The sequence below is a fragment of the Platalea leucorodia genome (genome assembly GCF_965183815.1).
Source record: "Platalea leucorodia genome assembly, chromosome: 5".
NCBI lineage: Eukaryota > Metazoa > Chordata > Aves > Pelecaniformes > Threskiornithidae > Platalea > Platalea leucorodia.
In genome coordinates, this window is record NC_138827.1 from 66,708,713 (window position 1) to 66,735,283 (window position 26,571).

General features: G+C 35.8%; 1 protein-coding gene across 2 annotated transcripts in view; it reads left to right on the forward strand.

Annotated features, from left to right (window-relative positions):
• The window catches only part of GULP1 (GULP PTB domain containing engulfment adaptor 1), a 157,598-nt gene that overhangs the window by 104,255 nt on the left and 26,772 nt on the right, over window positions 1-26,571 (forward strand). Inside the window, exons 5-9 of one of the 2 annotated variants that reach the window (XM_082312126.1) lie at window positions 7,469-7,540; window positions 18,214-18,312; window positions 21,018-21,155; window positions 23,717-23,833; window positions 24,218-24,310. In XM_082312126.1, coding sequence (XP_082168252.1) covers window positions 7,469-7,540; window positions 18,214-18,312; window positions 21,018-21,155; window positions 23,717-23,833; window positions 24,218-24,310 — 519 coding nt within the window. The remainder of the gene's footprint in view (window positions 1-7,468; window positions 7,541-18,213; window positions 18,313-21,017; window positions 21,156-23,716; window positions 23,834-24,217; window positions 24,311-26,571) is intronic. The other variant, XM_082312125.1, reaches the window with a different exon arrangement.

A 26,571-nucleotide genomic window follows, 5' to 3' on the forward strand; every position in this document is an offset into this window, starting at 1 on the left:
TATAATTATTTGCATTCTTTTGCCTTTAAAATTACACCAAGCTAGATTTAGCTTACTTGGACCACACTTCAGGTTTCTTCCTGATGAGCAGCTATATAATTTCTCTTTTCATCAAATCTAAACATGGGTTAGAAGACAGGTGTAGGCAGGATTAGGACTGCCATATGTCCTCAGTTTCTCAGGCATCTTTACCAGAATATTTCTACATATTCCTGCTTCCAGATATTCAGGTTCCTGGCAAGAATCGCATCCAGAGCCTGGTGAGGTGTACTGCTCCAAGGAAATGTCTACATTGTCTATGTCCATCAACTGTTCAAAGACATGTTAAGCTTTAGTTACCAAATTATGTTCTTTATTATTTAGTCATAGCACCAAATTTAAAGACTGAGATGATTGCTTACACATTTGATGGTGAAGAGTTCTTAGTTACTACACTTTTAGAGGACAGAAGAAAGTACAAATTAAACCAGCAGAGTTTGTTGAGAGGTTGCTTAAAATTTTTTACATCACTGCATCTGGAAGATTCTTTTGTTAACGGTTACCTCATTGTTTTATGGTTCTTTCTCTAATGTGCTCTTCCCCTCCCGCAACATTTCAACAGCTTATCAAATAGATTTTTTCTTTCTTTATATCTTAATTACTGTAAATGTTTTCACCTCTGTTTTTTCTCACATGCATTTGTCCTAATTCTACTGATGGATAAAATACCTGGTAATATTTGATTTCCATTAGAAGATTTCCACTTTTTTCTTTCCGTATATTTTTAATTATGCATTCCTTCCTTTTTTGCAAATAGTACTCCAGCACTCCCTCAGAAAAATGTATAGAATGTTTTTCCTGTGTCAGAGTCACCATTTGTGCAGAACATTACATGTCAGACAAGCTGGGGATATTCAGGGAATGTGCTGATGTCTGTGGCACTTTTCTCTCTTGTACGGTGAGTTTGATTTCTGCTCTCCTTTGAGCAGCAATCATGCCTGGGAGAGGCACTTGTTTTTAAGGTGTTGCTAGAGAAGTGCTTCCCAAAAGGGAAAAATCCAAACATTTATGTACTCTGGCAAAAACATGTATTGGCAGAGAACCAAGGAAGCTGTTACGGGTGGGGAACTGGACTGTAGAGTAGGGAAAGAGAAGGACCCCAAATAGAAGGAGGTGCGTATTTTATAGTCCATATTGTACTTCCGCTGTTTAATTGGCAGAGAAGACTCATGTATGCAAGGCTGAACAAAACCTGTTTGTGTCTTAGCAAGTTATTAACAGCTTAGACATTTGTTCTTCTGTTTTCTGCATAGCTTCAAAACTGGTCCCACCTCTCTTTCATTCTTTTTTTATATTATATACTGTCATTTTGATGTTACCAGAATGTGGTTACATTTGTCTTCCTTTCATCAGTAAATCAACATCCCTTCAATTTCTGCTGTAGAAGGAGCTAATTTGTCAAATTTTGGCAGCAGGTATCCAGTAATTTTGCATTGCTTTTTTCCTTTCTTTATTGTATGAGTTTGGTAAGTACTTTTTTCATATAATTGCATTTAAATCTGCATAATAGAGAACTTGTAATGTTCAGGGATTTCAGAGTAATAAAGAAATGTGGCACTATGAAAGACTGGGGTTTTTTGAAGATTGAAATGTGATGACAAAAGAAAACAGATGTTGCTTTATTATTAAAATATCCTACACTGCTCTCTACTGGAAGAGTGGAAGTCTACGTTAAGTATTCAAAAGCGCACGTAAAACTATTTCCTAGTCAAGTTTTAAGTTTAATGATTTTTTTTGACCCTGGTAAAACTAACTTTTCTGAAGGATGGATAGGGATTTTTGTATTCCCCCTAAGTTTTGAAGAAAAGCAGCTGGATATACTTTGCATGTAAAAAAGGTAGAATGTTGAGGGTCAAAATGTTAGTTGACAGGGGGAAGAATTACTGAAAGAGTGTCTTGTTAATGGCAAGGGAAAAAAGTGAACTGTTAACCCTAACAATTCACCTGAACTTATTGATAGCTATTGGGCATGTGATAACAGCAATAGACTTGTCAGAACTGTAAAGGATTCTGAATGCCTGAAGTTGCCCTACATTTGAATTGACTTTTAATTGAGCCAGCAAAATAAAAGTAAAAAAGACATACCTTTTCTCTTATTTTAATAGTTTCTTCAGCCAAGCATATGAAAGCATTTTTAATAATTTCACTATAGAATTGGACCAAAACATGTCTTGCCCAAGTTAAATGCATAGGAAAATTTTCATTTCAACTACATTCTGAAGGCAGAGATATTCCTCACAAAGGGTCTGTTTACTAGTTTGTTGTGTAAGACAGCCCTCCTGGCCATTACAGGGCTAAATTATTCTCCCAGTTGCTGCCAATGATAAAACTTCTGTTGATTCTAATATGATGAAATAGTGTCTGTTAAATCTCCGCAGCTGTACTATCTTGCCAATCTTTGCATGTGGAGTGAGCACATCTGGTTGTCTGCTAATATTAGTTTATAAACAGTTCGATCTGAGGTGTTTGTCTTGTGTATGGCTGGTCAACATCTCACTTTCTTAATGAAAAACATCAGTGAGGGAAGAACAAGCCTTAATATACTTTAAAGGAACAGTTAAACTGATTTGACTGATAAGATCCATTGACCACATAAAAGTTATTTCTGATTACAGGCAGCTACAAGTGAGATCAGAATAAGTAATATATTAGAAAAATTGCCTTTCATCAGTTTTGTAGGGAATGTGTTTGGAAGAATGGCAGACTGCAATGAAAAATGTGTAGTAATTTATATAGGGAAAAAAATGCCTTAGCTTGCTTTGTTATACAAAATACTAAATGTCATCCTCTTTGAACTTTTTAAAATACCCAGCTGAAACTCAGTATGATTCTGGTGAACATCTCCTTAGCACTAAAATAACAATACATAAATATTTTAAAAGATGAGTCTAGTGGCATGCCTAACTTATTGAGCATTTTTTTTGAATTGGCTTATTATGCGTGAAGTACACCAACTTCAAGAATAACCCTTTTACTAGTTGCAAACAGTAAACATATAACAGTCACATGTAAACATTTTTAATCTGTATTAGGTATTTAATGTTCATGAAAACTTAAGAAATTAATGCATTTATTAAATTGCATATAGGATTAATACTGAGTGATCTGAAGGGGAACTGCTACATTATTTTCTGTTTCCATGTTCTGCAATTAAATTAAGCATGGGAGTTGTATTAGCTTGACTGTCAGGAACAGATACATTTCATGTTGTTGGTGGTGGTCAGCTGGGTCTGCAAGAGGGCCATAGCAGCAGGAGGGAACCTGAAACGACTAAAGCAATTGCTGTCTTTTAAAGTTCCCGTCTAGAATTTTGCATCAGTATTGCTTTCTAAAGGAGTCTGATCTTCAAAAGGGAAGTTTCATATTTACCAATTTTGCTTTGAAATTTTTGTTGCAGAAACTCTTCCACAATGAATATTTATACTATTCATGCCACAGCTGTACCGAATTCCTGATATAACAAATATTTGTTCTCTGTGTTTGTGTGAGATTTGATGAGAAAAATCTGCTGAAAAGACCATAACGAAATGGCCGTCTCCCCATTTCATGAGGATGGTGAATTAGTTGTTAGTTATTTACTTTAGAAGTCCCGGAGGTGGCAGCGCATCCATTGTTAGGGATTATACAAACACAGAGGCCTTCATCACATTGAGCTTGTCATCTGAAGTCTCAGTTTTGCAAATATATGTGTGTTTGCTTAGCTTAACTACTACAAGTAATGCCATAGTAATTGGTACCTAATACTAAACAAAATACAATGATAGGGCAGACCACACAGAAAAGGTACAGAACAGATGAAAAAGCAAGCAATAAAAAGCCTCCAGTTAATACATTAGCAATATGTTAAACCAATATTGCATAGTCATTCTTTTGTTATAATTAGAAAATAACTTGTCTTGATTTGAAATTGTTAATATTTTGCCCCAAAATAGATCAGTTTCATTAATACAAATATTCAGACTATTTGCTCTTAATTGCTGTTTTTCTCTTTATTACTCTCTTACCAAAAAGAAATAAATAAATTAAATGAGAAAGCTTATGAAGGTCAAGCATGAAATGTGTGAGCAGTTATAATTAAAATTTGAACTTACCTTAATAAAAAACATAGAACTGCAGTTAACAGAGATACAAACAAATATATATCGGATCCAAACAATGCAACGCTTGGCATGGTCTCGTCATCTCTGATTAATATTAACACTTAAGCTACAAATCTTCTTTGTATTTCTGGATTAAATGCATCTTACTATATTTTCCTACGCTGAATAGTTTATTAAGCATAAGCTCTAATTCCACATCCAGCTCAAAACTGCTGAGAGCAGTAAAAATTTCAGTAGTGATGCTTAATGTCAAAACTGATACTCATCTGGAAGGCAGCACATTGCGAATGACTGGTGGAATTCTGATTGGTTAATCGTAGAATCATAGAGTGGTTTGGGTTGGAAGGGACCTTAAAGATCATCTAGTTCCAACACACCTGCCATGGGCAGAGACACCTTCCACTAGACCAGGTTCTTCAAAGCCCCATCCAGCCTGGCCTTGAACATTTCCAGGGGTGGGGCATCCACAGCCTCTCTGGGCAGCCTGTTCCAGTGCCTCACCACTCTCATGGTGAAGAATTTCTTCCTTATAGCTAATCTAAATCTACCCTCTTTCAGTTTGTAGCCATTACCCCTTGTCCTGTCACTATGCTCCCTTGTAAAAAGTCCCTCTCCAGCTTTCTTGTAGGCCCCCTTCAGGTACTGGAAGGCTTCTATAAGGTCTCCCCAAGAGCCTTCTCTTCTCCAGGCTGAACAACCCCAATTCTCTCAGCCTGTCTTCACAGGAGAGGTGCTCCAGCCCTCTGATCATCTTCATGGGCCTCCTCTGGACCCACTCCAACAGGTCCATGTCCTTCTTATGTTGGGGGCCCCAGAGCTGAACACAGTAAAGTTATGTTCCATAAATATTGATGTAATGCTCTTGATGTTTCCATATACTTTGGGTCTTGGTTGTTTATTTCTTTTGTAACTTGTTGAGCAAACCCAATTTGTATGTGTTTCTTCAGGTTTTGTCAGTCATTTAAACCTCTGCTTTCAGCAGTTTAGCTTTCCATTTAGATGTCTGCTTCTCCCTCCCTTCCATGATCAGAAATGGTAATTTCTAATTTGGCGAACATTACTATGGGCTTACAAATTCAGTGAAATATAACAGATGCCCCAGCTGTGGCAGAAGCTTAATTTGGTGCTTATAAGGCAGTAATGTGAATTAACAGGAGGTGCAAGCCCCTAGGAAAACAGTGTTTATGGAAGTTATTCATGGAAAGGTTGGTCTGCTGCTTGGATTTATTGAATACAGTGAAGATACTTTCATTTTTCTTCGACTTTGAATCAGAGGGAGATAGCTGAGAGGGAAGGGGAGGGGAAATGACTTGCTTTTGAGATATCTTTTCCTATCTTAGCTTTCAGTCATCTGGATGGAAGTAAGCAAATAAGAAACTTAGGGCAGCCCTATGCCCTTCTGGAGAAGTGGCTGCAGGCGAGGCAGCATACTCCAGGGCATCTCAAAGTGTACTTGACACAATTCCACCCACAGCCTGGCCCTAAATGTATATCAAGAAGTACCAGGCTGCTTACATTGATAATGCCTCTGGAACTACCAGTTTCAAAACTACACAAATGTTAGGAAGCACATGTGGATGAAGTGTGCTCAGCCGTCTTCCACTTCACCGTGGGCAGCAGTGGCCTGCGTTCTCTGTTCCTTGCGCCTCGTCCACACTTGCAGCTGTTATTTCCTGTGTTTATGCAGGATTCCTGTACTGTATATAATGTACCTGGGCCTGCTCTTGTGAGCAGCAGGCCTTTACAGCAAGCCAAGTCTGTGGTGTATAAATATGCTTGTGTACAGATATCTGGTATTAATAGTATTCCTCTTAGATTCTCATCTGTCCTTATCTACTTTCTTTCCTGTCCATTCAAGCTTGTGGTTACCTTTTTTTTTAATTCACATTTGCTCACACACATTCACCCATCTTTCCCTTTCTGTCTCTGTCACATGCAGTATCCGTAATGTCCAAGAATCATTCTTGTTTCTCTATATGCATTTTCTCCAACTGTCACTTTTCCAGGGCAGAATACATCCTCTATTTAAAGTCATTGGAGATGTTGCATGAAAGACAACAAATCAATAATGGAGGTTTCTGCTTTGTTATTACAAAACCTTAGTCTCCTAGCTGGAGAATTGTAATAGTAGAGAATATTGACAGCAGATGTGCATGGTGTTTTGATTTACACACGATTGTATTCAAGATGGCACATCATATTTCAGAGTCAGTAGCAAATTTCTAATGAGACTTAATTATCAGTAGAGCTGCAAAGTTTCTTTGCAGGAGTACAGCTTGAGCACATTGACTATAGTAAACATGTTTTGAAGTTTTAATAAAACTAAAAACTTCACAGTTACTATGTTGAAAGCATCTGTAGCTTGCCAAATTTAAGTTCCTTTTGAAACTGCTTAAACTTAAAAATTATACATACCTCTATGCATCATGTTACACAGAAAATTGTGTACTTTAGAGAAAAAAGGGGGTTTCTTCTTCCTTGCTAGCATAATTTTGGCATATACAGGTACATGGTGTGACTTAAATCAACTGTACCTCAATGTGAAAATCAGGCAATTCACAATTAATTAAATTATTATGCAGATGCGGTTCGGGCAGGATTATTGTGCCTTTCATAACAGTATAGTAGAAGGCAAGCAAAACTGTACAGAAGAATGTAAAGGCATTTCAGTGTACAAATAAAGAAATGGTAAGGTCCTTCTGAAGTATCATGCTTTGTATATTAACAGGTATATGTTTGGTTTTCATTTAAAACCTTACTTGGTAAAAATATGATCTCTAGTAGAAATTCTTTGAATATGAGCCTTGTTTTTATGTAAGTTGGAGCCTAGTTCTTTTAAATCTATGAAATCACTGTACCAAGCAGCTCTGAGAGCAAAATCAGGCCTTCTTAATTTACCTTGCATCACCGTATGAAAGTTTTAGTAACATAGTTCAAACCCATTGGCTCATGTTGGTTCATGGGAAGTATCTTATATCAGTAATTTTTTTCACTTTTTCATTATTTTCCAAAAGAGATGATATTACCAAAATGACAATTTCCCAGTGGAAAAAGGTACTTAACCTCTAATTTACAGGCTTGTATAGGATTGAGAGAAATAAAATGGTTTTTAAAAGTGCTGCTATTGAGAACTCTTATATTTGTCTAATTAGAACTTAATTCTTGTTATTCTCTTGATTAGGAATAGCTGTATGAAGGTTTGTTATTTATCAACTATTGAAACGATTTTCTTTCCAAGATGTTATTTGGAAATAATTAGAAAATAAGATTACGTGAGTCAATTAGGCCTTTCAACGCATAACTTTTCTCACAAATCACACTCTTTTCAGTTTCTTGGCAGTACGGAAGTGGAGCAGCCCAAAGGCACAGAAGTTGTAAGAGATGCTGTTAGAAAATTAAAGGTAAGAAAGCATTTTTAATGAAATATAAATGGAATGTATTCTTAACGTGTTTTCACAGATAACACGCTTTGTAAGTGTTTCTAGGTAAATTCATTGGTTCTAGAAGCAGTTACTTGTACTAATCTCTTCACTGGTGTGTAGGCACTTCCCTATTATGTCCATATTATCAGATGTTCTGTTGTACATACATTTCGTTGTCTCCTAGATTACAGAATTATTTATAGGTTAAAGTTTGTGTATCTTAATGTGTCATGATTGGTTTTTGGAAACTTCAGGGCTTCATTAATCCTAACTTTAGGTAGCAACAGGTTGTTTTAAGCTGCCATCCTGGCTTTATGGCTATTGAATGCCTCTAATTATGGCACTCCAAATGTGTTGTCAGAGAATTTTAAGAAAATGAACTATTCCTTGACCAAATAACTACTGACTTCAGTAATGCTTGTCCCGCATTTCTCTGGGCTGTGCGGTGCTTCCTATGAGCCCCAGTTAGGTGAGATACAAAACACAAAGGACCCCCACACGTAAGGTAATCTGTTGGTGCCAGAGAACAGGAGTAAGAATGTCAAACCACACCGTAAATGGGCTGTGATAGCTCCATGGCTACTGGCTGTCCCTGACTGCTCTTCATCTAAAGCTAATGGGTCTGATCCATGTAAACTGTTAGACTGGAGGTGAAGGTTTGTGACACTGGCATGAATGCTTTTCACCCTCTAGCTGTGATAATTGGTGATATATCTGGAAATAGAGCTGTAGTGAAAGAACAGGGTTTGCTAACCAATATAAAACTGTTTATGACAAGAGACGTTACTGCCTTGTCCTCCAGGTCTTCATGTTTTGTTGGAAAAGATCTGTGCAGACAAACATAATCACACATTTATGATTTCTTCTTGGTTATATGTTCTTGAGTACTGAGGGACTTGGTAGGCAATTGGAAAGCATCCTAGTGCAATGGCCAAAGAGAGACAGGAAAATTAAGTATGTTCATGGTATGATAACGTTCTTTGGTTTTAGCCTTAATGTATTATCACTTGCTAGTTATTGACATGTTGAGGGTTGCTAACTGATAACATGGCTTTGACTTGACTGTTTGAGTGACAGCTAATACGCTTAAAGCTCTTCAGGTGCTATGAATTGTGGCAGGGAATGCTGATCTGATTTGTCTGCTAACTCACATTGCAGGGGAATTGCACTGTTTCATGCTTAGCTGCTTGGAGCTATTGGAGCATTCATTTATTTAGATGTAAAAATTGTTCTGCCTACTATTGTACTTTCCATAACTTTTTTAGGGTTTTCAGTATTCATTTAAACAGAAGTTCCTCAGAAATGGGGAGAAAATTTGGGGAATCAATATTGAAAAACTTGATTCTGTGTTATTACTATAATAAAAAAAAGGAAGGAAGAAAGAAGGAATGAAACACTATTCGTGTAGTTCAGCTTTTAAGATTGAGGTTTCCCTTGAAAAAGCTATCTTTACAAGATTGATTAGTAAATGTGTTAAGGTATTGAAACAGAAGTTCTTTGCCATTATTTTTGCTCTACCAAAATAATACAGCTGCGTCTAAAGATTAGCTTAGTCAATTCTTAGAACGTTTTATGCCGAAAAGATTTACTCTGCTGCAGTTCGTCAGAGACATTATTGCCTAGTTGTTTTCAAATCTTTTAGGCTAATCTAAGTATGACCATTTTGTAACCATTGCAGCATGCTACCAGTGGAAACAGAATGTGTGGTTTTGTGTGCTCCTTGTACAGTTTACGGATAATACTGAAGTGAAGCCTGTTGTGTTAGATGATTTGTGTTTATAAAATTCCATTACCCTGAGCAAAGTTACTTCTGTGCAGAAATCTGTCAAGATAATATCCTCTTATGGAGAAGTTTTGATTCTATTTTAATGGTGCTTTATCAGACTCCTCCTACGTAGAGCAGCTGCTAAGTGTCTCTGTCTCACTGGTGGAACTCCAGGCTAACTTGGGCTCTCACTGGTCACTGGAAGCTTTTGGTGGGTTGGATTCTATGATTTGGTACTTTAAAATAGTTTGCTGTGAAAGCAGGTCCAAAAAGGATTTCAAATAACTGTTCCCTGAAGTATAGGAAGAGCCAGAACTGTTTTCTTTTCTTGGGGAAAAAAAAAATTTGTCAGCCTAGCACTAAAATTTAAAAGTAGAATTTTTTCACATATTCTTCCGGTGTCATGGGAGTATGTAGATTTCTGTTCTAACTTTTTACACGTGTTCCCTAAATAAACTGCCTTGGAGATACATGTCTGAATCATTGCTGCTAGAGTTACACTATTTTCTTCAAGCTTGGAAGTTTGGAGTTTAGATGTCAAATATTACATGGAATCCTATATAATCACAGTTTATTAGAAAACTCACAAAGTAATTTAAGACAACTTTTGGAAAGACTTGGAAAACCTTGGAACAGAATTCAGAGAGCAATAAAGAGGTTTTATGTTTGAAACAATCCTCAATTAATTGAATACTCATTTCAACATTGATTTATGTTCTGCATCTGAATTCTTTGAAGAGAAGCCTAGAGGTACTGGATTTTATTATTAACCACACATGTCTAGCTTGTTTTTAGAAAACATTAATTAAAAAATTTTAAACCATTGAAAACAGCTTGAAAACTAATGTCTTATATTGAAGGAAAACATATATAGTGGTTTTTGGAGTAGAAGAGTTTTTAAAAGATGTGTAGCTTGTGATGCTATATTTATATTTTTTTAATTATATGAATTTGGTTTTAATCACAATGTTATTAATCATCATTTGTTTCTAATGAAAATTAATGGATAGCAGGAAAACAGCTGACTCTTTCTTAATATTTGGAGCTATTTTTACAACTGGCGTGCATCGCACTAATAACCTTTTGAAGTCGTGTGCTTTCAGTGATATATAGACCATGAAATACTGTCACTGTAAACTATTTTTCTTAAGCCATCATGTCATCAAACTATGTCAGAATAGACATTTGACATATAACTCTTTACTACTTTAAATCAAAAGCTCTTAACTCACAGCACAAAGACTCTTTGCTTCCAAAACATAGGTTTGTGGAAAACTGTGGTACGCCACTCCAGGAACTTACTTTTACCAGCAGGTGGAGCTGATGTTCTACAGTAAAATACAATAACGTGGAGGAAATTTTTCCTGATGCATCTTTGTGCTTGTTTTATCCCAAATACTACTACTACATTTTCTAAACACTTGATAATTTTGCTGGGTCAGTTGCAATTTTAATATACAGTTGTTTCAAGCATCTATATTTAATTTTTCTAGAGGGTTGTCCAGAGTTTTTATCTAGTTAGGGTTTCCCCTTATGTTTTCAAATTTCTTGGGGCTGTACTGCAGGAGAAAGAAGAAAGTTGGACACTTTCTTCTTTCAGTGTGTATTTTTATTTCTAAGATATGGTGGTTTGTTCTCACAGTTTGTTAGAAACAATTTTTTTCCTTCCAGTTTTCTAGTCAAACATTCCTAGAATGAAATAAAAACTAAGGAAAATGGTACCAAGATGTCGTATCAGAAAATGCCTGCATTATTCAAATGTGTAAATGTTGTCAAATCAAACTTTATTTTTTAAAGTGAAATGATTACTTTCCTTGCTTAAGGAAGGATATAACTTCTGAATCGGACTGTAAGAATGAATTTGGTCCTTCTCAAAAAGTGCTTGAAGGGTTGCCAGAGGTGAGAACAGGTGGAAAGGGCAGCATAACCAGACCACTAGTAAGAAAACAGCATCGAGGGGTGTTAGGGAGAAAGCAGAAGTAGAGACTTTTTTTTGAGCTGTTCCTTTTACAGTCTTCAAAGGGGTGTTTTTGTGAGGACCAAACTTAAGGCTTACCCAACTTCCAACTCAGTGTTCTTTTCTCCTCCTCTTTTCTTCTGTAAGTGGACATGACCAGAGATAACGTAAATAGAATTAAGCACTCTGAAGCCACTTGAAATATTCTTCATCAGCTCCTTGACCCTTAAGGATACACGAAGTGGAGTGCTCTTTCACACATCACCACACATGTTGTGATGCTGTCCTGCTGCTGTTAATAGACCATCAATGGACATTGTTCTGAGCACCCTTTTCTGGTAAAGCTAGGTTTCATTTGTTGTTCAAAGGACAGAGGAGGGTGGAGTACGGAAAATCTTTTAATATTGGGATAAAGAGGCTGCCAGTCAAGCCTTACAGCCATGATTGTTCCCTTTGAAGTACTGGAGAAAGCAGAATGTGTGGTTGGGACCAGCCAGGAACAGCCTAAAGACCAAAGCAGATCAGATGAGAAGGGTTGAAGAAGAGAATACCTGTTTACCCTCTCTCCCTCAAAAAACCAAAACAAACCAACCAAACAAAAAAAAACCCAACCAAACCAAACAACCTCAACCAAAAAACTGCCACCAAAAAAAGCCAACAAACCCCCAAAACCTCACACCACCAAACTCAATAACAACCAAAAAACCCCAAAGCAACAACAACAACAACAAAACAGTAACACCACCATCACCACCACACCCCCCCCCCCCCCCCAAACCAAACCAAAAAAAACCTTCAGGGAGCGAGATGGAAAAAAGACTGTACTGCATTGTCTTCTATGCTGTGGTTAATAGATCAATAGCCTTCCTCTCAGTCCAGTGTGTGTTTGGAAAATAAAATACAACATATTCCATAGAAATGGATTTCTGAGACAGCTTTTTCCCTACCCAACTGATTATCAAGATGTTCAAGTTGTTATATTTGTGGCCTTTTCATCCTGTTTTTCTTCTTGACAGCTATTTTTCAGAGGTCATAATTTCATTATACCCACATAAACGTGCATGAGAGTTTGGACCATAATATGACCAAAAAGATGATATGTAGTCACTGCAAAAGAAATAGGGCCTATTTTTTTTTTTTCAGGCATCTTTCTTTATAATGTATGTTGTTATGAAAAAAGAGGAAAAGCATCTTCTCAAAGCCAGGTATAAAGCTGTGTCTCAGCTTAGACAACTACGTCAGCCTCACACATCTTTTAAGGTGTCCACGTGAAGTGCAATGTCTGATGTCTCCCTGGAAGCCTGCATAAAATGAAGGAGCTGAACCTCTATTCCGTGGGCTGAAAATCAGCACCCAAATCACAGAAACGTCTACCTTTGTTTCGAGTTTTTTCAATAAACTCTTGAATTGTGTAGTAAGGTGTAAATATTAAATAAAAGCACATAGTTTTGATTTGCATAGCTTAAATTGATTTTGATAGAATTTGTTTTAACCATTATTTCTTTAACTAAAGCTTCTGGCTGTTTTTGAAACATGATTTCTTTTTTTTCCTCATGTTATTTTTGCTGATTAATCCTCTGATTACAGTTTGCTAAGACTTGATGCATAAGCATTTCAAATGTAATTTTAATAAGAGTCTCAAAGTTTGCAATTTTGCCTGCTACTGTAATAAAAGACAAGATATATGGAAGTTTTTTCTTCTTTATTTTTAAAGCTAAATTAAACCATAGGAAATAGTTTTATTTGTATCTGTTGCATTCTCTAAAAGATTCAAGCAAAATATGTTGTTAATTCCAAAGCAGTTAAGGAAAAGCTAGCCCATCCCACTGAGCTGCTCATATTATTATTGGGCCAAATCTGGGTGTCTTGCCTGAGAACAATATATGTATAAACTAACAGCTTAAGAATTTGGCCCATTGTATCTCTTCCCAAGCCATGCTGTGATTCATTATAATTTTATATCATTGTCTATTTTGATGCCAATGGGAGGCTACAGATTTTTACCCTCTTAAATAATCTTGTTACTGTGTGAGCTACAGATATTACTTTGTTTCAAATGTGTGCTGAAAGGAGAAAATAATGTTTGTAAATCTCCCCTGTCCAGAGGTCCCTCAGGGTCCTCTTTAGGTAGAAGGAATGAGGAGAAAAAACAGAAGAAAAAAAGCAAATTGGCTGGATAATTGACTAAGTGTTAGGATCTGCCGTTCAAACCCTGCACAAGTTTGGGAGGTGGCTGAACTTAGCTTTCTAGAGAAGGTCAGATAGAAAAGAAATTACTGATCAGTATCTGTATGTTATCTGTTATTACACAGAACAGGGAGTGGGCCGGAAAAGCATTAAGAAAGTAACTGCACCAGATTTTCTAAATTTATCTACGTGTACTTTTCAGTCACTGTATCTCAGTGAACCTTTGATTAAAAAGCTTGTTTGTCTCTCTGGATGTCTGCGTTGAAGACATTCTTTTGTGTTTTTCTTTCACCATCAGCTTGTTTCTCATTTGGTGGAGTTTCTTATAAAGTGGGTTTGCAGTCCTCTGCTAACTTTTGCAAATTTCCTGTGATCTTTCTCCATTTTGTCAACATCCTTCTGCATTTGAAAACCTCAGAACATAAAATTTGATTAGTTTTTCACAAGCAGCTGATGCAGCGCAGCCGTTGTTGTTGTCTTAAGGATCTTTTTGAAATATCCAAGGATTGTGTTAATCTTCCCAATCGTAGCTTCATGAAAAGAGTCCACAGTTAGCAGAAAGTCTGCCATGACATCAAGACTTTCTTCATTCCATCTTCACAGGGTAGTCTCCCTAGAAAGTAAGTTTGTTCCTTACATGTATGTTTTGCAAAATTGGTATTGGAACAGATGTGGTTTGTTTGCATACAGGCAGTCTGTGGTGTTCTGGTTGGTGAGGTATTCTGTGTATTACTTGCCCCTCCATCAGCCTTCGTGATCTGCAAGCTACCTCTATAATGATTTTAGATTTCAGATCATTAGTTACTTTTCTCCCCATTTTTTCCTCTTATTTTTTCTGCCTGCAGATTTTATCAGCAATTATTTTCCTCCTGGTCATTGTTCAATAATGTCATGCTTAAGAAATAAATCCTGCTGGAATACATTAGAAACATATCTTCCCAATGACAATTTCCTGTTTATAACTACATCTGGAGACTAATGTAACTAACTTAACTAATACTTTCTTTGTGTTGCTTCATTTCCTAAAAATAATGGCATGTAAAACTCATTCAAACGCTTTGTCTATTTTGATAAGCTGCATTTTTTGTAAAATCCGCATTGATCATCATTAATTTCATCTCACTTGAATTCTCTAGCTCTTGGAACTTGATTTATGCCTTTTGAGAGTGGAGACGTGGTAGGGTCATTTTGTTTGCCCTTTTTTTAGTATTGGCACAAAATTATCTTCTGGAACTTCCTCAGTGTTGTAAGACTTCTTGACTACTTGGAGCAAGCTTTGGCCAGCTGTTCTAAAACTCGTGCAAGTTATTCAGATCTATTTATTTTAAAAAGTTTTCATGTTGTAGCTGTTGTTCAGGACTCTGATGAGATGATTATAGTTGGAAAACCAAGCATTTCATCATCATTCTCAACATACACTATGGCTTTAACTAAGTAAAATCAAATATTATTTATGCCTCCTCTTCATTACTGCACAGAAGTACTTGTGTGCATCTTGTTTATAAAGGGACATTTCAAAAAAGCCAGAGTTCACTCGAGTTCAAGGCTGTTCCAAATCGAGATGTGCCCCAGGATTATCTATTCCATAGGTATGTTTCTGTATACTATAAAGTACATTGGAAATTGAGGTGCTGAGACTGTCTAGGTGATCTGTGGGTTTTGCGTTCATTCCATAGCAAAGTGAGCCAAGCACAGAGCCCTGTTGTACTCTGAAAAGGGACCGCATTTGTCCTCAAAGTTTTATCCAAAAAGGATGTAATCAAATTACAAATCAGAAAGGAAATCTAGCAGAGTGGGGATATTGAGTAAATGTATGAAAATGATCTGGAAGCCAATTTAAGTTTTATATTCATCTTGGAAAAAAAAAAAATCTGTGCTAATAAAACATTGATTGGCCTATCATTTCCCTATTTTTTAAAGCAAAGACTTAAGAATCAAACAGGTTAAATTGGTAGTATAAAATTTAAGTCACGTTTTGGGGGTATTTTAATTAGTGATTTTTATTAAAGAAAAAATATTTTTTTTCCTGTAGCAAATTTGAATTGTCCTAGTGTCCTGGTTTCAGCTGGGATAGAGTTCATTTTCTTCCTAGTAGCAGGTATAGTGCTGTGTTTTGGATTTAGGATGAGAATAATGTTGATAACACACTGATGTTTTAGTTGTTGCTAAGTCGTGCTTACACCAGTCAAGGACTTTTCAGCTTCCGACACTCTGCCAGGTGCACAAGAAGCTGGGAGGGAGCACAGCCAGGACAGCTGACCCAGACTGGCCAAAGGGCTATTCCATACCATATGACATCAGGCTCAGTATATAAACTGGCAGAGTTGGCCAGGGGGTGGTGATCGCTGCTCAGGGACATGCTGGGCATCAGTTGGCGGGTGGTGAGCAATTGTGTAGTGTATCACTTGCTTTGTGTATTATTATTGTATTTTATTATTATTGTATTTTATTATTATTGTATTTTATTATTATTATTATTACTACTACTACTATTCTATTCCATTTTACTTCAATTATTAAACCGTTCTTATCTCAACCCATGAGTTTTCTCCCTTTTACCATTCCAATTCTCTCCCCCATCCCACTGGTGGGGGGGAGTGAGCGAGCAGCTGTGTGGTGCTTAGTTGCTGGCTGGGGTTAAACCATGACACCTAGAAAGTCAAGAAATGTTGTTGGCTAAAATGCCTGTAAACCAATGATTAGGGTTTTTTAATTTTTCTTTCTATAAAATGTTTGTTTGGTTTTTGTTGTTTTTTTTTAATAAAAAGATGCATATGAGATGACCCACCTTAATTAAAATAAAGGGATGGGGGTAGTTATTAAACTGTTTTAAAAATATACTCTAAATATGTGACAAATGGACTTGAAGATAAATCGGAGGACAGGAAAAGGATGTGTATATTGCAAGAGCTATATATGTGATACTGAAGACAGGCAGAACTAGAAGTTATGTTAGATTTGCCTAACTTTTGACTAGTTGGTTTTCACTAGTAAGTCATCATGTACAAACCTTCATAAAATATTTGGCCAATGACTGTAGCAATCCTAGCTGTTGAAATGTAAAATGGGTATTTAGATTTAAGAGTTGGTTTTGAGAATGGCATAGAGTGGTTTAGGTGGGGTTTTTTGTTTGGGTTTTTTGCTGGTTTTTTGTTTGGTTGGGTTTTGTTTAACTAACTTGTGAAGCATATGATACTTATCAACTAATGCGATACATTAATTAGTAATAAAGTGTCTGGACAGCTCATGTTATTGTATGAACTTAATAAGATTAATTATAAATTGATGTTTAGTTCCTAAAATTTTCAAGTAAGTGTGCTTTTAAAATGAGGAGTAAAATTGGGAGAAAGGGAAAAACAGGTTAATTATGTGCTTTTAGGGTGGTTCTTAAAACTAGTTAATAATTTGCCATGAATGGAGCTGCCTACAAGCAAAATTAAATAAAATAGATGGAGACAGTCATACTGTGTAAAGCAGTTGAGTTTATGGAAAGATTTCCCAAGTACTAGTTGACATAGGAATAGAGACAGAGCAAAAACCCAAATTCTCAACTATCATTTAAAGAAATAATGAATTACAATGAGGGGTTTAGGTGTTTGTGAGGTAGGTATCAGTTGGCTACAGCCAAGTACTTCACAATCACAAGGTAATTCAGGCTTCTGTGTTCCAGGTCTAACCCTTCTTAAGATAGGTTAGCACCCTTCTTGACATCCTAGACTCTTTATGCCGCTAGAAGTCACTGTCCTCACTGGCTTTTTATGTAATTTATTTGTACTGATGGTGAATTATGCACTCAATTATACTTGAGTTTGAGGACAATGTGTACAAACAATCTGTGAAGCAGACGCTCCAGCTCCTTTGGCCTTCAGTGAGATATCATCCTTATTTATGCATTTGAAAATACCATTCCAGGCTGTCAAAGACTTGAGAGGAAGAAGGCTGGTAACAGAGCAAAATATAGAGCAATTCTGCATCTTTGCTAAGAAAGTTACCCAAATTAATGACGCTTCTTAACTGCCATGCAGTAGCAAATTTTAGGTACTCTGCTTATTTTACATGCAGTGCTCATGAGAGAAAGACAAGTCAGATCTAGCAGCTAGAAAAGAAGATATAAAAATGTATTGAATAGGACACATTACCTGACGCAGTCATATAAAATGTTGTCTAGCCATCATCTAGTCAACTGTTAGCAAATAAATCCTGAGAATATAATAGAAGAGATCAAGTATTTCTTAGCTGTTGACAGCTGTAGTGCTTTCACACTGAACATGTTTAAAAGAACTGATTCCCTCAGAGGAACATATGGGAAGTACCTGCAGTGCGTGTGTACAGAAGTGAGTGTAGAAATAGTGGGATGTGGAAAACATAACGATGTTCACTGCTCGAAAACCAAGCAGTTGACAAACTGTCTGAAAGAGTTCATGTTTCTACTGTTCTCCTAGAAATCTCCTGCAAAAGCTTAAATTAAGTGTATAAACAGCAGATAAAAGTTTCAAGAAAACCAGCAAAGTGATTTCAAAATATTTTTTCTTGAATTATAGGAATATTTTATAGTGTGCAGTCAGAAATGCTGTTCTGTTTCTGACTGTGACTTTGGGACTGCTTGGTGTTGTTTATAAGAGCTTTTTGAAGAAGGAAGAAAACAACTTCAGGTGGAAGGAGTTCAGAGAAAATGAGAAGTAATAAAAAAAATAAAGAAAACTTACTATTAATGTGATTGCTGTTGTATTTTTCATCTTACAGTTTGCAAGACATATCAAGAAATCGGAAGGCCAGAAGACACCCAAAGTTGAATTACAAATCTCAATCTATGGTGTAAAAATTCTAGATCCAAAAACAAAGGTAAGAGACTTATATATTTACGGTGCTAAACTAGTAATTAAATATTGGTTTAACTGGTTTTAGTAGTTTATATTTTTAAAAAATATTATAATAAAAGCCATTCTGTTGATGGAAAGTTCTTCTAAAATACCATTTCTTGTTACAACATATAGGTGACATCTTCCCAGAAAGGTACATGGTACTCCAAAATACAGACTGTAGGATAATGTGGGATTTAATTTTTGTAATCCTTCCACACCAGAACTTTTAAACTCTGAGGAAGATGAAAACACTGTGGTAAATAAATATTAACACCGCATATGATAAACACCTTTCCAAATGGTCACCATTGTGTAGGTGTTTGCAGGTGAATGAGGAGACAATTTGTTTGCAGTGACTCATTCTTCATGCTGTTGCTTTGGAATTGCACCTCTTTCCTTAACATGTTCATTTTTTCCTCTTTTTCTTGTGTTTTTAGGTTTGGGTTTTTTTACTGTATCCCCCCCCTCCCTAGAATGCTTATGTTTCTCAGTTGTGTTACCCATTTCTCTGTTAACTTCATGTAGCAGACCATAAGCACTGTTGTGGGCTTTTCATCTGGCACAGCATGACAATTCCTGCCTTTTCAGCATTTAAGCCTATTGAGTCATCCCATGGATGGGTTTTCTCTTCCTTTGTTTGCTCTGGTATTTTGGAAGGGGTTACATAGTAAGAAAACATCCTCCTCACAGACTTCAAGAGGAATAATGAGATAAATATAATCAGGCTAAAAAGTATTTATTCAATAGTCAGCAATTCTTAACATCTGAGTGCTCTTAATTCTTTTATACATACGTTGAATGTTGGATTTGAATGAACTGTTTGTTACTGCTGCTTAATTCTGGAGTAATTGCCACCATTCAGACAGTGATACTGCCCTTTGAGAAAAGGTAGCTTTAGTTCAAGGCTATACCTACTCGCATCCTATTTTTGCTTCAGACTCTTGATACAGCCGCAATTCAACAGTTCATAAGCAGAGAGGACAAGAAATATCCATGCCAACTTCAATTGCAGTTTTTGCATCTTCCTTATGGCATGGGGCAGATAGGGGTACTAAACCCCATATCCTGGCAAAAACTGTTTTAAAATAACAGTTTTAAATGTTAGGCTTCTAACTCTTCCTGCAGAGATTAACAGAAAGCTGTGGGACGGAAATTCCTGGGGGAATAGGAACATTCTAATCTCTTAGCAATGTTGTTATTACAACTCAAATGATAATCAACTATGAGTAGTCTTTTTATCTCCCCCACTTTGTCTCTTAAAGCTACATGTAAATGTAAATTTGAATCAGGTTTTCCTTCTTTTTGCACAATTTATACATACTTTAGGAGATGACTTAAATTCTGTGTCATCATCGCTGATTACAATAATTTTTTCTGCATGTTTTTGAAACAAATCTATATTGTTACACGGGAATATTCGTTTATATTAATGTAATGACTATTAATTGTGGTAGGAACAGGAGGCTTGCTCATGTATCAGGACTTGATCCTATATTTGGTGCTCAAAATAGGAGGATTATAGAAAAGTGGTTCTGTCCTTAAATGGTATAAAGTGGTTCTATGGATCTGTAAACCTACAAGAGCCAGAACAAGCATGTGTTGTTACATGTAACTCTTAAAGAGCTGCAATGGAAAGAGGTTAAATGTGAGAGAGTTTTGGGGATATGGGAGAAATAGGATACACAGAAGAATGGCTGTAAAGACTGAGAAAAGGAACCCAGCTGGGGCGCGGGGAAAAGATTGCCCATATGGTACATTTTTTTGATAAACGGTTGTGTGCAGAGAGGGCATGCCCTTGTTTATGAGCTTATAGCAATCTGAAACCCCAGTGCTGCACAGATACTTTCTTTTTTTTAATAGATAATAGTTCACATCTAAACTGCATATTTTCCTTTAAAGCAAATAATGCTTTCCCATGTAATAAGCCAAATAAAATAAAATACCAAGAAGAGACTTGTTGAAGAAAAATAACAAAAAAAAAATAGTTGAGATAGTTTCTTTCAGTCTTGTCAAGCTCTCTCAGATGAAGAGCATTGCCACTGCAACGTTTTAAATAGCTGGAACATGCTTTTTAATGGAAAGTGAAATATAGTATCAAAAATATGCAAATAATAATGTTTAAAAGCTGTTTATGTTGCACATTAAGTAAGCAATTATTTAGATGTCTAATTTATTTCTCTGTGCCCCTGTATTTGGATAACAAAGTCATTTTATTTCTGTTTTCTATATTTAAAACAGAAAGGTAAGGACTTATTTCAGTGAAACCATTTTAACAAACCCTGGGAGATGATGAAATCTGAAGATGGTGTGCACCTGGAAAAAGAACAGAGTATTTTACATAACCAGTCCCTAAATAAATTGCACAGGGACGCAAAGCAACAGTAAACGCAATTTTCTAGAACTGAAATTACTGTTCAAATAAACACTTCCAGATAAATGCTGTCCAAATAAAAGCTTCCTGCTTACATTCAGTAAAATCGGGAACATTTGTTAGGAGATGAGTTTGCTAACTTCTGTTATACTTTTAAGTCCATTTTTGGGTGCTCTCATGTACAATAAGAGACATTCAAAAATGTTACTGCAACTTGCCTGCTCTTATGTACATGAGGAAATCCAGAGATTTACTTTGTGCATCTTTATCCTAAGCAAGTATACTAATTTCTTGAAAATACTCTTTATTTGCAGGAAGTCCAGCACAACTGTCAACTCCATAGGATATCATTTTGTGCTGATGATAAAACTGACAAAAGAATATTTACTTTCATATGCAAAGATTCAGAATCAAATAAGCATCTGTGCTACGTATTTGACAGTGAAAAGTGTGTAAGTATGCAAGACGCTTTAAAAGAATTTGGGTAACCGTTATGGACTTTGGCCTGCTTTGTCATAAAACAGGAATGGTTAATAAAAAGCCTGCTTTTTAATTGGGGTCACTTTGGTATGATCTTTCATGCCAATATAGTGTCTTGTAACGTAGATGCATTAATTTAAAGGGGAGCCTGTTTCTTCATTGATCTAAGGTGGTTTTCTGGGGCAATTCTTCTTACTACCCAGCTCAATATCCTAGGCCAGGCATCTGCAATACTCCCAGAGAACACACTGCATCCCACCAAGCTTGAAATGTTTGCACAGCTGTTTTGCAGATATTGCTGCAACCCTGTGGCTGAGATACCCTCGCAGGCTCTTCTGCTGATGTGTCTGCCTCAGCCTCTCTTCCTCAGATTTTTTTTATTTTTAAAGCAAGTTTCTCTCTTCTCTGCCTGCTCCCCCGCTACGTCTCCCAAGTTCATTAATGCCATGATGCACTACCAGAGAATTCATTGCACCAACCACTGACATTCTCTCGTGTCTGAGATAGAACAGGGCAACTGTTCAAAAATGTGCAAGAGCAGAAAAAAAATAATACTTTAAGGACAAGAAATGAAGAAAAGGTGTCTAGCTGAAATAGGGTCATGTGTTTACCCTGGTAGAAAGTAATTAACAAATAAAAACACTAGAAAACACAAAAAATGGATGTTTAGGGTTTTTTATAATCTAGAGACTCTCTTCTTGATTTATTCTGAAGTAGCTGAGATATCATACAAAGGAAATACTAAGGAAGTAATATATATTTTGGAAAAAGATGCATATTCACTTCTATTTATATGCAATTATATAGCATTGTGTGTTACTTCACAGTGTTTCTGGTGATGATGTTGTTCACCTGCATTGCTCCAGTGCCTTCAGTAGATATTGTTCAGAATTGCTGTAGACATCTGTTTGTTTATCTTCAAATTTCCATCCTGTGTCTTTCACACATTCCCATGATTTTAAATTGCCCGTGCAGTCTCTGCACACTAGTAGCATTTCGGTTCCAAATCAATGCACCATTTCTTCTCTCTACCCTGATATTCCACTTACTGTACTACTTTCCTCAATTTCATTCTTCGTTCATTAGTACTCGCAGATTTCAAAGGATCCCACCTTAGCTGGTACCTTTCCTTTCAGCCAACCCTCATCCTTCCAAGAAGATAGGACTACATAATTCTAGTGTCCCTTACACTTTACTTTTATTCTAACATAAACAGTTATTCTCCAAAGCAGTCCTAGTTCAGCTTTTTTGGTCTAATTCATTCTAATCTGGGTAAAATAATTACTTGTGATGTTGTGTTTGTTGGGGGTTTTTTTGTTGGGTTTTTTTGGTTTTGTTTTTTGTTTTTTTTGTTTTTTTTTTTTTTTTTTTTTTTTAAATAAAGGTGGCCGTATGTTTTTTTCCACAGTAAAAAGATAGAGGAGTTAATTCCCCATTCCTATAGAACTCAGGTCTTCACATACCTCTACTCTAATGACTTTACTGTTGCACTGATGAATAAAAAGCTGGGAGCGTCACATTCTGTACCATTTTTGTGCATCCAGCCCTTCATGTTCCTATAGGTAGTGAAGGAAAAATGTTCTCGGCATTGAGCAGAATGCTCTGCTTTCATGAGAAACAACCAATTTTGGGTTTTCATTTCAATAAAGGAGAAAATTCTAGTTTAGCTTTAGCCAGATTGGTTTTTTCCAATTTTTTTTTTTGTTCCTCTGCCAAATTGTTTAAAAAAACCCAAACTATTACTTACTGTGTTTACTTTCTCTACTAAGTCCTAAGGCAAATGGCATATCCGTATGTTCACCTTTTATTGGTGCCTCTTGTAAGTCTGCATTTTTTTCTGAAACCTTGGTGTGTTCAATCAACTTCTTGTATGCTTTTTTTTACCTCTGTTATTAAAGTAGATTTTCTGTGTGGATTGTATATACACATCATAACATATGATGCGAATCAGTATAGAGCTACTGAATTATTATATTTTGCACATACAGATGCAAATTCTGTTTGGATTTTTGTAATCAGAAATACTTGCACAGGTAAATACATTTATCTACACTATGCTGATTGAGATATTATAGGACTTCTAAAAGTAAGTGTTGAAAATAAATTTGAAAGCAGTACAGGTCAAAACATCCATTATCATGAAAACATTAACCCGTTAAAATTAAAACAAGTTATTTAATGATAGAAAAGCCTGTATTTGCTTCAGAAATCATCAGAAAAAGACACACTGCAGCATGCTATCTCTATTTACAGAAATTAGAGGCACATACTAAAAATTAGCTAATTGTGTTCTGCCTGTTCAGTCTCCCTTCTTTATCTGAAGTATTTTTAAGTTGTATTAGTAGTGTTTTCTGTCAGAGTATTTTGCTGAAGAATGTTTGCCATGCTCCTTTGTAGCGTTAACTTCCTGACGGGTGAAGCAAACCCTTTGAACATGATACATGGTGTAAAGTATTTTGTGATCATCTGAAATGAAAATAGGTATATAAAATATTCTTAATATACTAATTTCAGTCTTATGTTTTATGTAAAGGCGGAAGAGATAACTTTAACAATTGGTCAAGCATTTGACTTAGCTTACAGGAAATTTCTGGAATCCGGAGGAAAAGATGTTGAAACAAGGAAACAAATTGCAGGTCTACAGAAAAGAGTAAGTTCTGAACTATATTTTTTAAAGAGATAAAAGAACATGCTACTATATTTGTGTTATCTGATTTCTATGACAGCATAATTTCCAGCATTATTGTTAGATTGCCAAGAATTGCAACAGATATTAAATATGAAAACTGAAAAAAGACCTGATAACTGTGAAACAGTATTTTATTTTTTGCCATCTTGCAAGGTTATTAAAGAGAAAAGCAACGTTGAAATATGGAAGATACAGACATTTAAGTTTAATTATTTTTTGTAATCAAATAACTAGTTAAAAATTGCTTCTAAATGACCAGATCTCAGATAGAACTTATTCTCAGTGGATGCTGTTGTTAATGAATGAATATCCCAGTAGCTTTTGCAATAACCACTTGCTTTGTAGATTCAAGAATTAGAAACTGAAAACACAGAGCTGAAAAATAAAGTTCAAGATTTGGAAAACCAGTTAAGAATAACACAAGTCCATGCATCTCCAGTAAGTACATGAACATACGTCTTATATCTGAAGTTACTCTAAATTTCTAATCATCTGTTATGATAATTACTAGCATCTGTGCTGTTTCCAGTGACTATGATTAACATACCGTGATCATGTACCATATCTGTTGAAATGCAGTATTGAAGTAACAGTAAGATTGTGACAAGCCAACAAAAGTGCAAATTGCAGTCTCTCAAATTGTGATTCTTTAATCCTCTTGTCATACCTATTTGTTGCTCCCTAAAGACAGTAAATAGTCCTTCTAGTAGACATCTAAGGATGAAGAACTCTGTTCGGCACTTAAACGATCTCGTTCACGAATGCTACTTTGGATGTTTCTGGGAACTATCTGTCACAAGCATATTGTAACTTACAACTGACATTTTCTAAATGACTTTTAAAAAAATTTGGCTGTCTTTCAAAGGAGTCATTAGGTCTCAGGATCTGACATTGAGTGGGTAGGTATAAAGGAGCAAGTGTGGGTTCCTCATCATTGGAAATTTCTAACACTTTCTGCAGTTCCTATAGATGATCATGACAAAAGGTTTTTTTGAATGACTGACTGACAGTTACTTATATCTAGACAGGACCTCTAAACATGCAGGTTGCATTGCAGACTGATCCTAATGACTCCCCTCTTCTTACAAGCAAATTCTATCTGTACAGCATTAGGTAACTGTGAAAATAAATAAAACTTCTCAATGTACGTATAGAAAAATCTTAGAAAAAGATGGACTGCTTTTAATCTGTGCATTTTGGGCTGCCTTGTTCCTGCCCTAGATGTACACCATTTCACTTTAAATGGCTGTTTAGAAATTTGGGCAATGTAAAAGTATGTTTATAATGATGATGACAATTTTTCAGTAGTGTCTATACACTCCTTTGGTATTGATTAGATGGTTGTTCCTATGAGGAACTGTCATTTCATTTTACTGAAATCTGTTTAGAGGAGAGAGAACCATAAATTATAAATACTGCATAGCTCCCACAGTAAAAATTGTGAATGATGGATGTCTTCTCACTTATGAGGCATTCAGTGAAAGGTAATCAACTTTAATGCTAGATTTAAAATCAATTTAGTCAATTCCTTAGTCTTTTATTTTCTTTAATTAGGATGGCAGCTAGTTTGTCTTTATTTATGAGTATAATAACTAAATGTATCTTTGAATTCAACTAAACAGGCTCTTAAGTCTCTTGTGATAGATGCATTTCATTTATATTAGTGAAGAACTTGGTAATTGCATTTAGCAAAAAAAATCAAAAGTATCAACAATGACCAAAATGCTTCTGGTAGCATGTGTAGTGCACGTTAATATTTATTTTAAGACAGTGGTGTCTAATTCCTTATTAATGAGTTAAGATCTAAATTTGTAAATTTGCCAGCCATCTCCCTAGATGGTGTTTTATTGTTAATTACTATTGGTATGTGAATATTCATATTGCTTAAATATCACTTATGCTACAAAAATTATATAATAATTATTAATATTAAAATATTAATTCGTTTTAATAAATCGCTACAGCTATTAGTTTTCATGTATAATTTTATTGCTTTATTGACTCCTTAATCTTTAAAAAAAACCACACAAACATTTCCTGTCACAAATTTCTGAGTTTCCTCATGATTCGAATTGCAGTAAGAGTCGTCTAACAGCCTATTTAATATCTAAATCGATTCTGCCACAAAATAGCCTTATATAAATGATTTGAATAAATATTGGAACAGATTGCCTGGAGAGGTTGGAGGTATCTGTACTCTTGGTGATACTAGAAACTTCCCTGGACATGGTCCTCAGCAGCTTCAGCTAATTGGATCCTGCTTCAAGCAAGGAGTTTGGATTAAGCTCCTTTCTGCTTATGCAATTATTTGATCAGTTGTGCAGCAAACAATAAAAAAGAAGCATTTTTAGGAAAATGTCTTTCTCAAATCTAGGAATATAACTGTATCTGCCAAACACTATCAACTTTTGTACTTTACCAAGAGACATCATTCAAGTAAGCCTGTTTTAAACTAGGTTGTGTACGTTGTAAATCAGAGCTCTTAATTGTGCTCGCATAAGAGTAGGTACCGATAAGTTCAACAGTTAGGTTGAAAACAAATGAAGAAATGGAATAATGAGGTTATGAATTGACTTTTCAGTGCAGGGAAAAGGAAGCATAAATATTTTTAAGAAGTTTGAGTGCCTGGAATAGCAGTGGATATGATTTGATGATACGTAGCTGCTCTTCTACTATGTGAGCAACAAATATGTATGAAA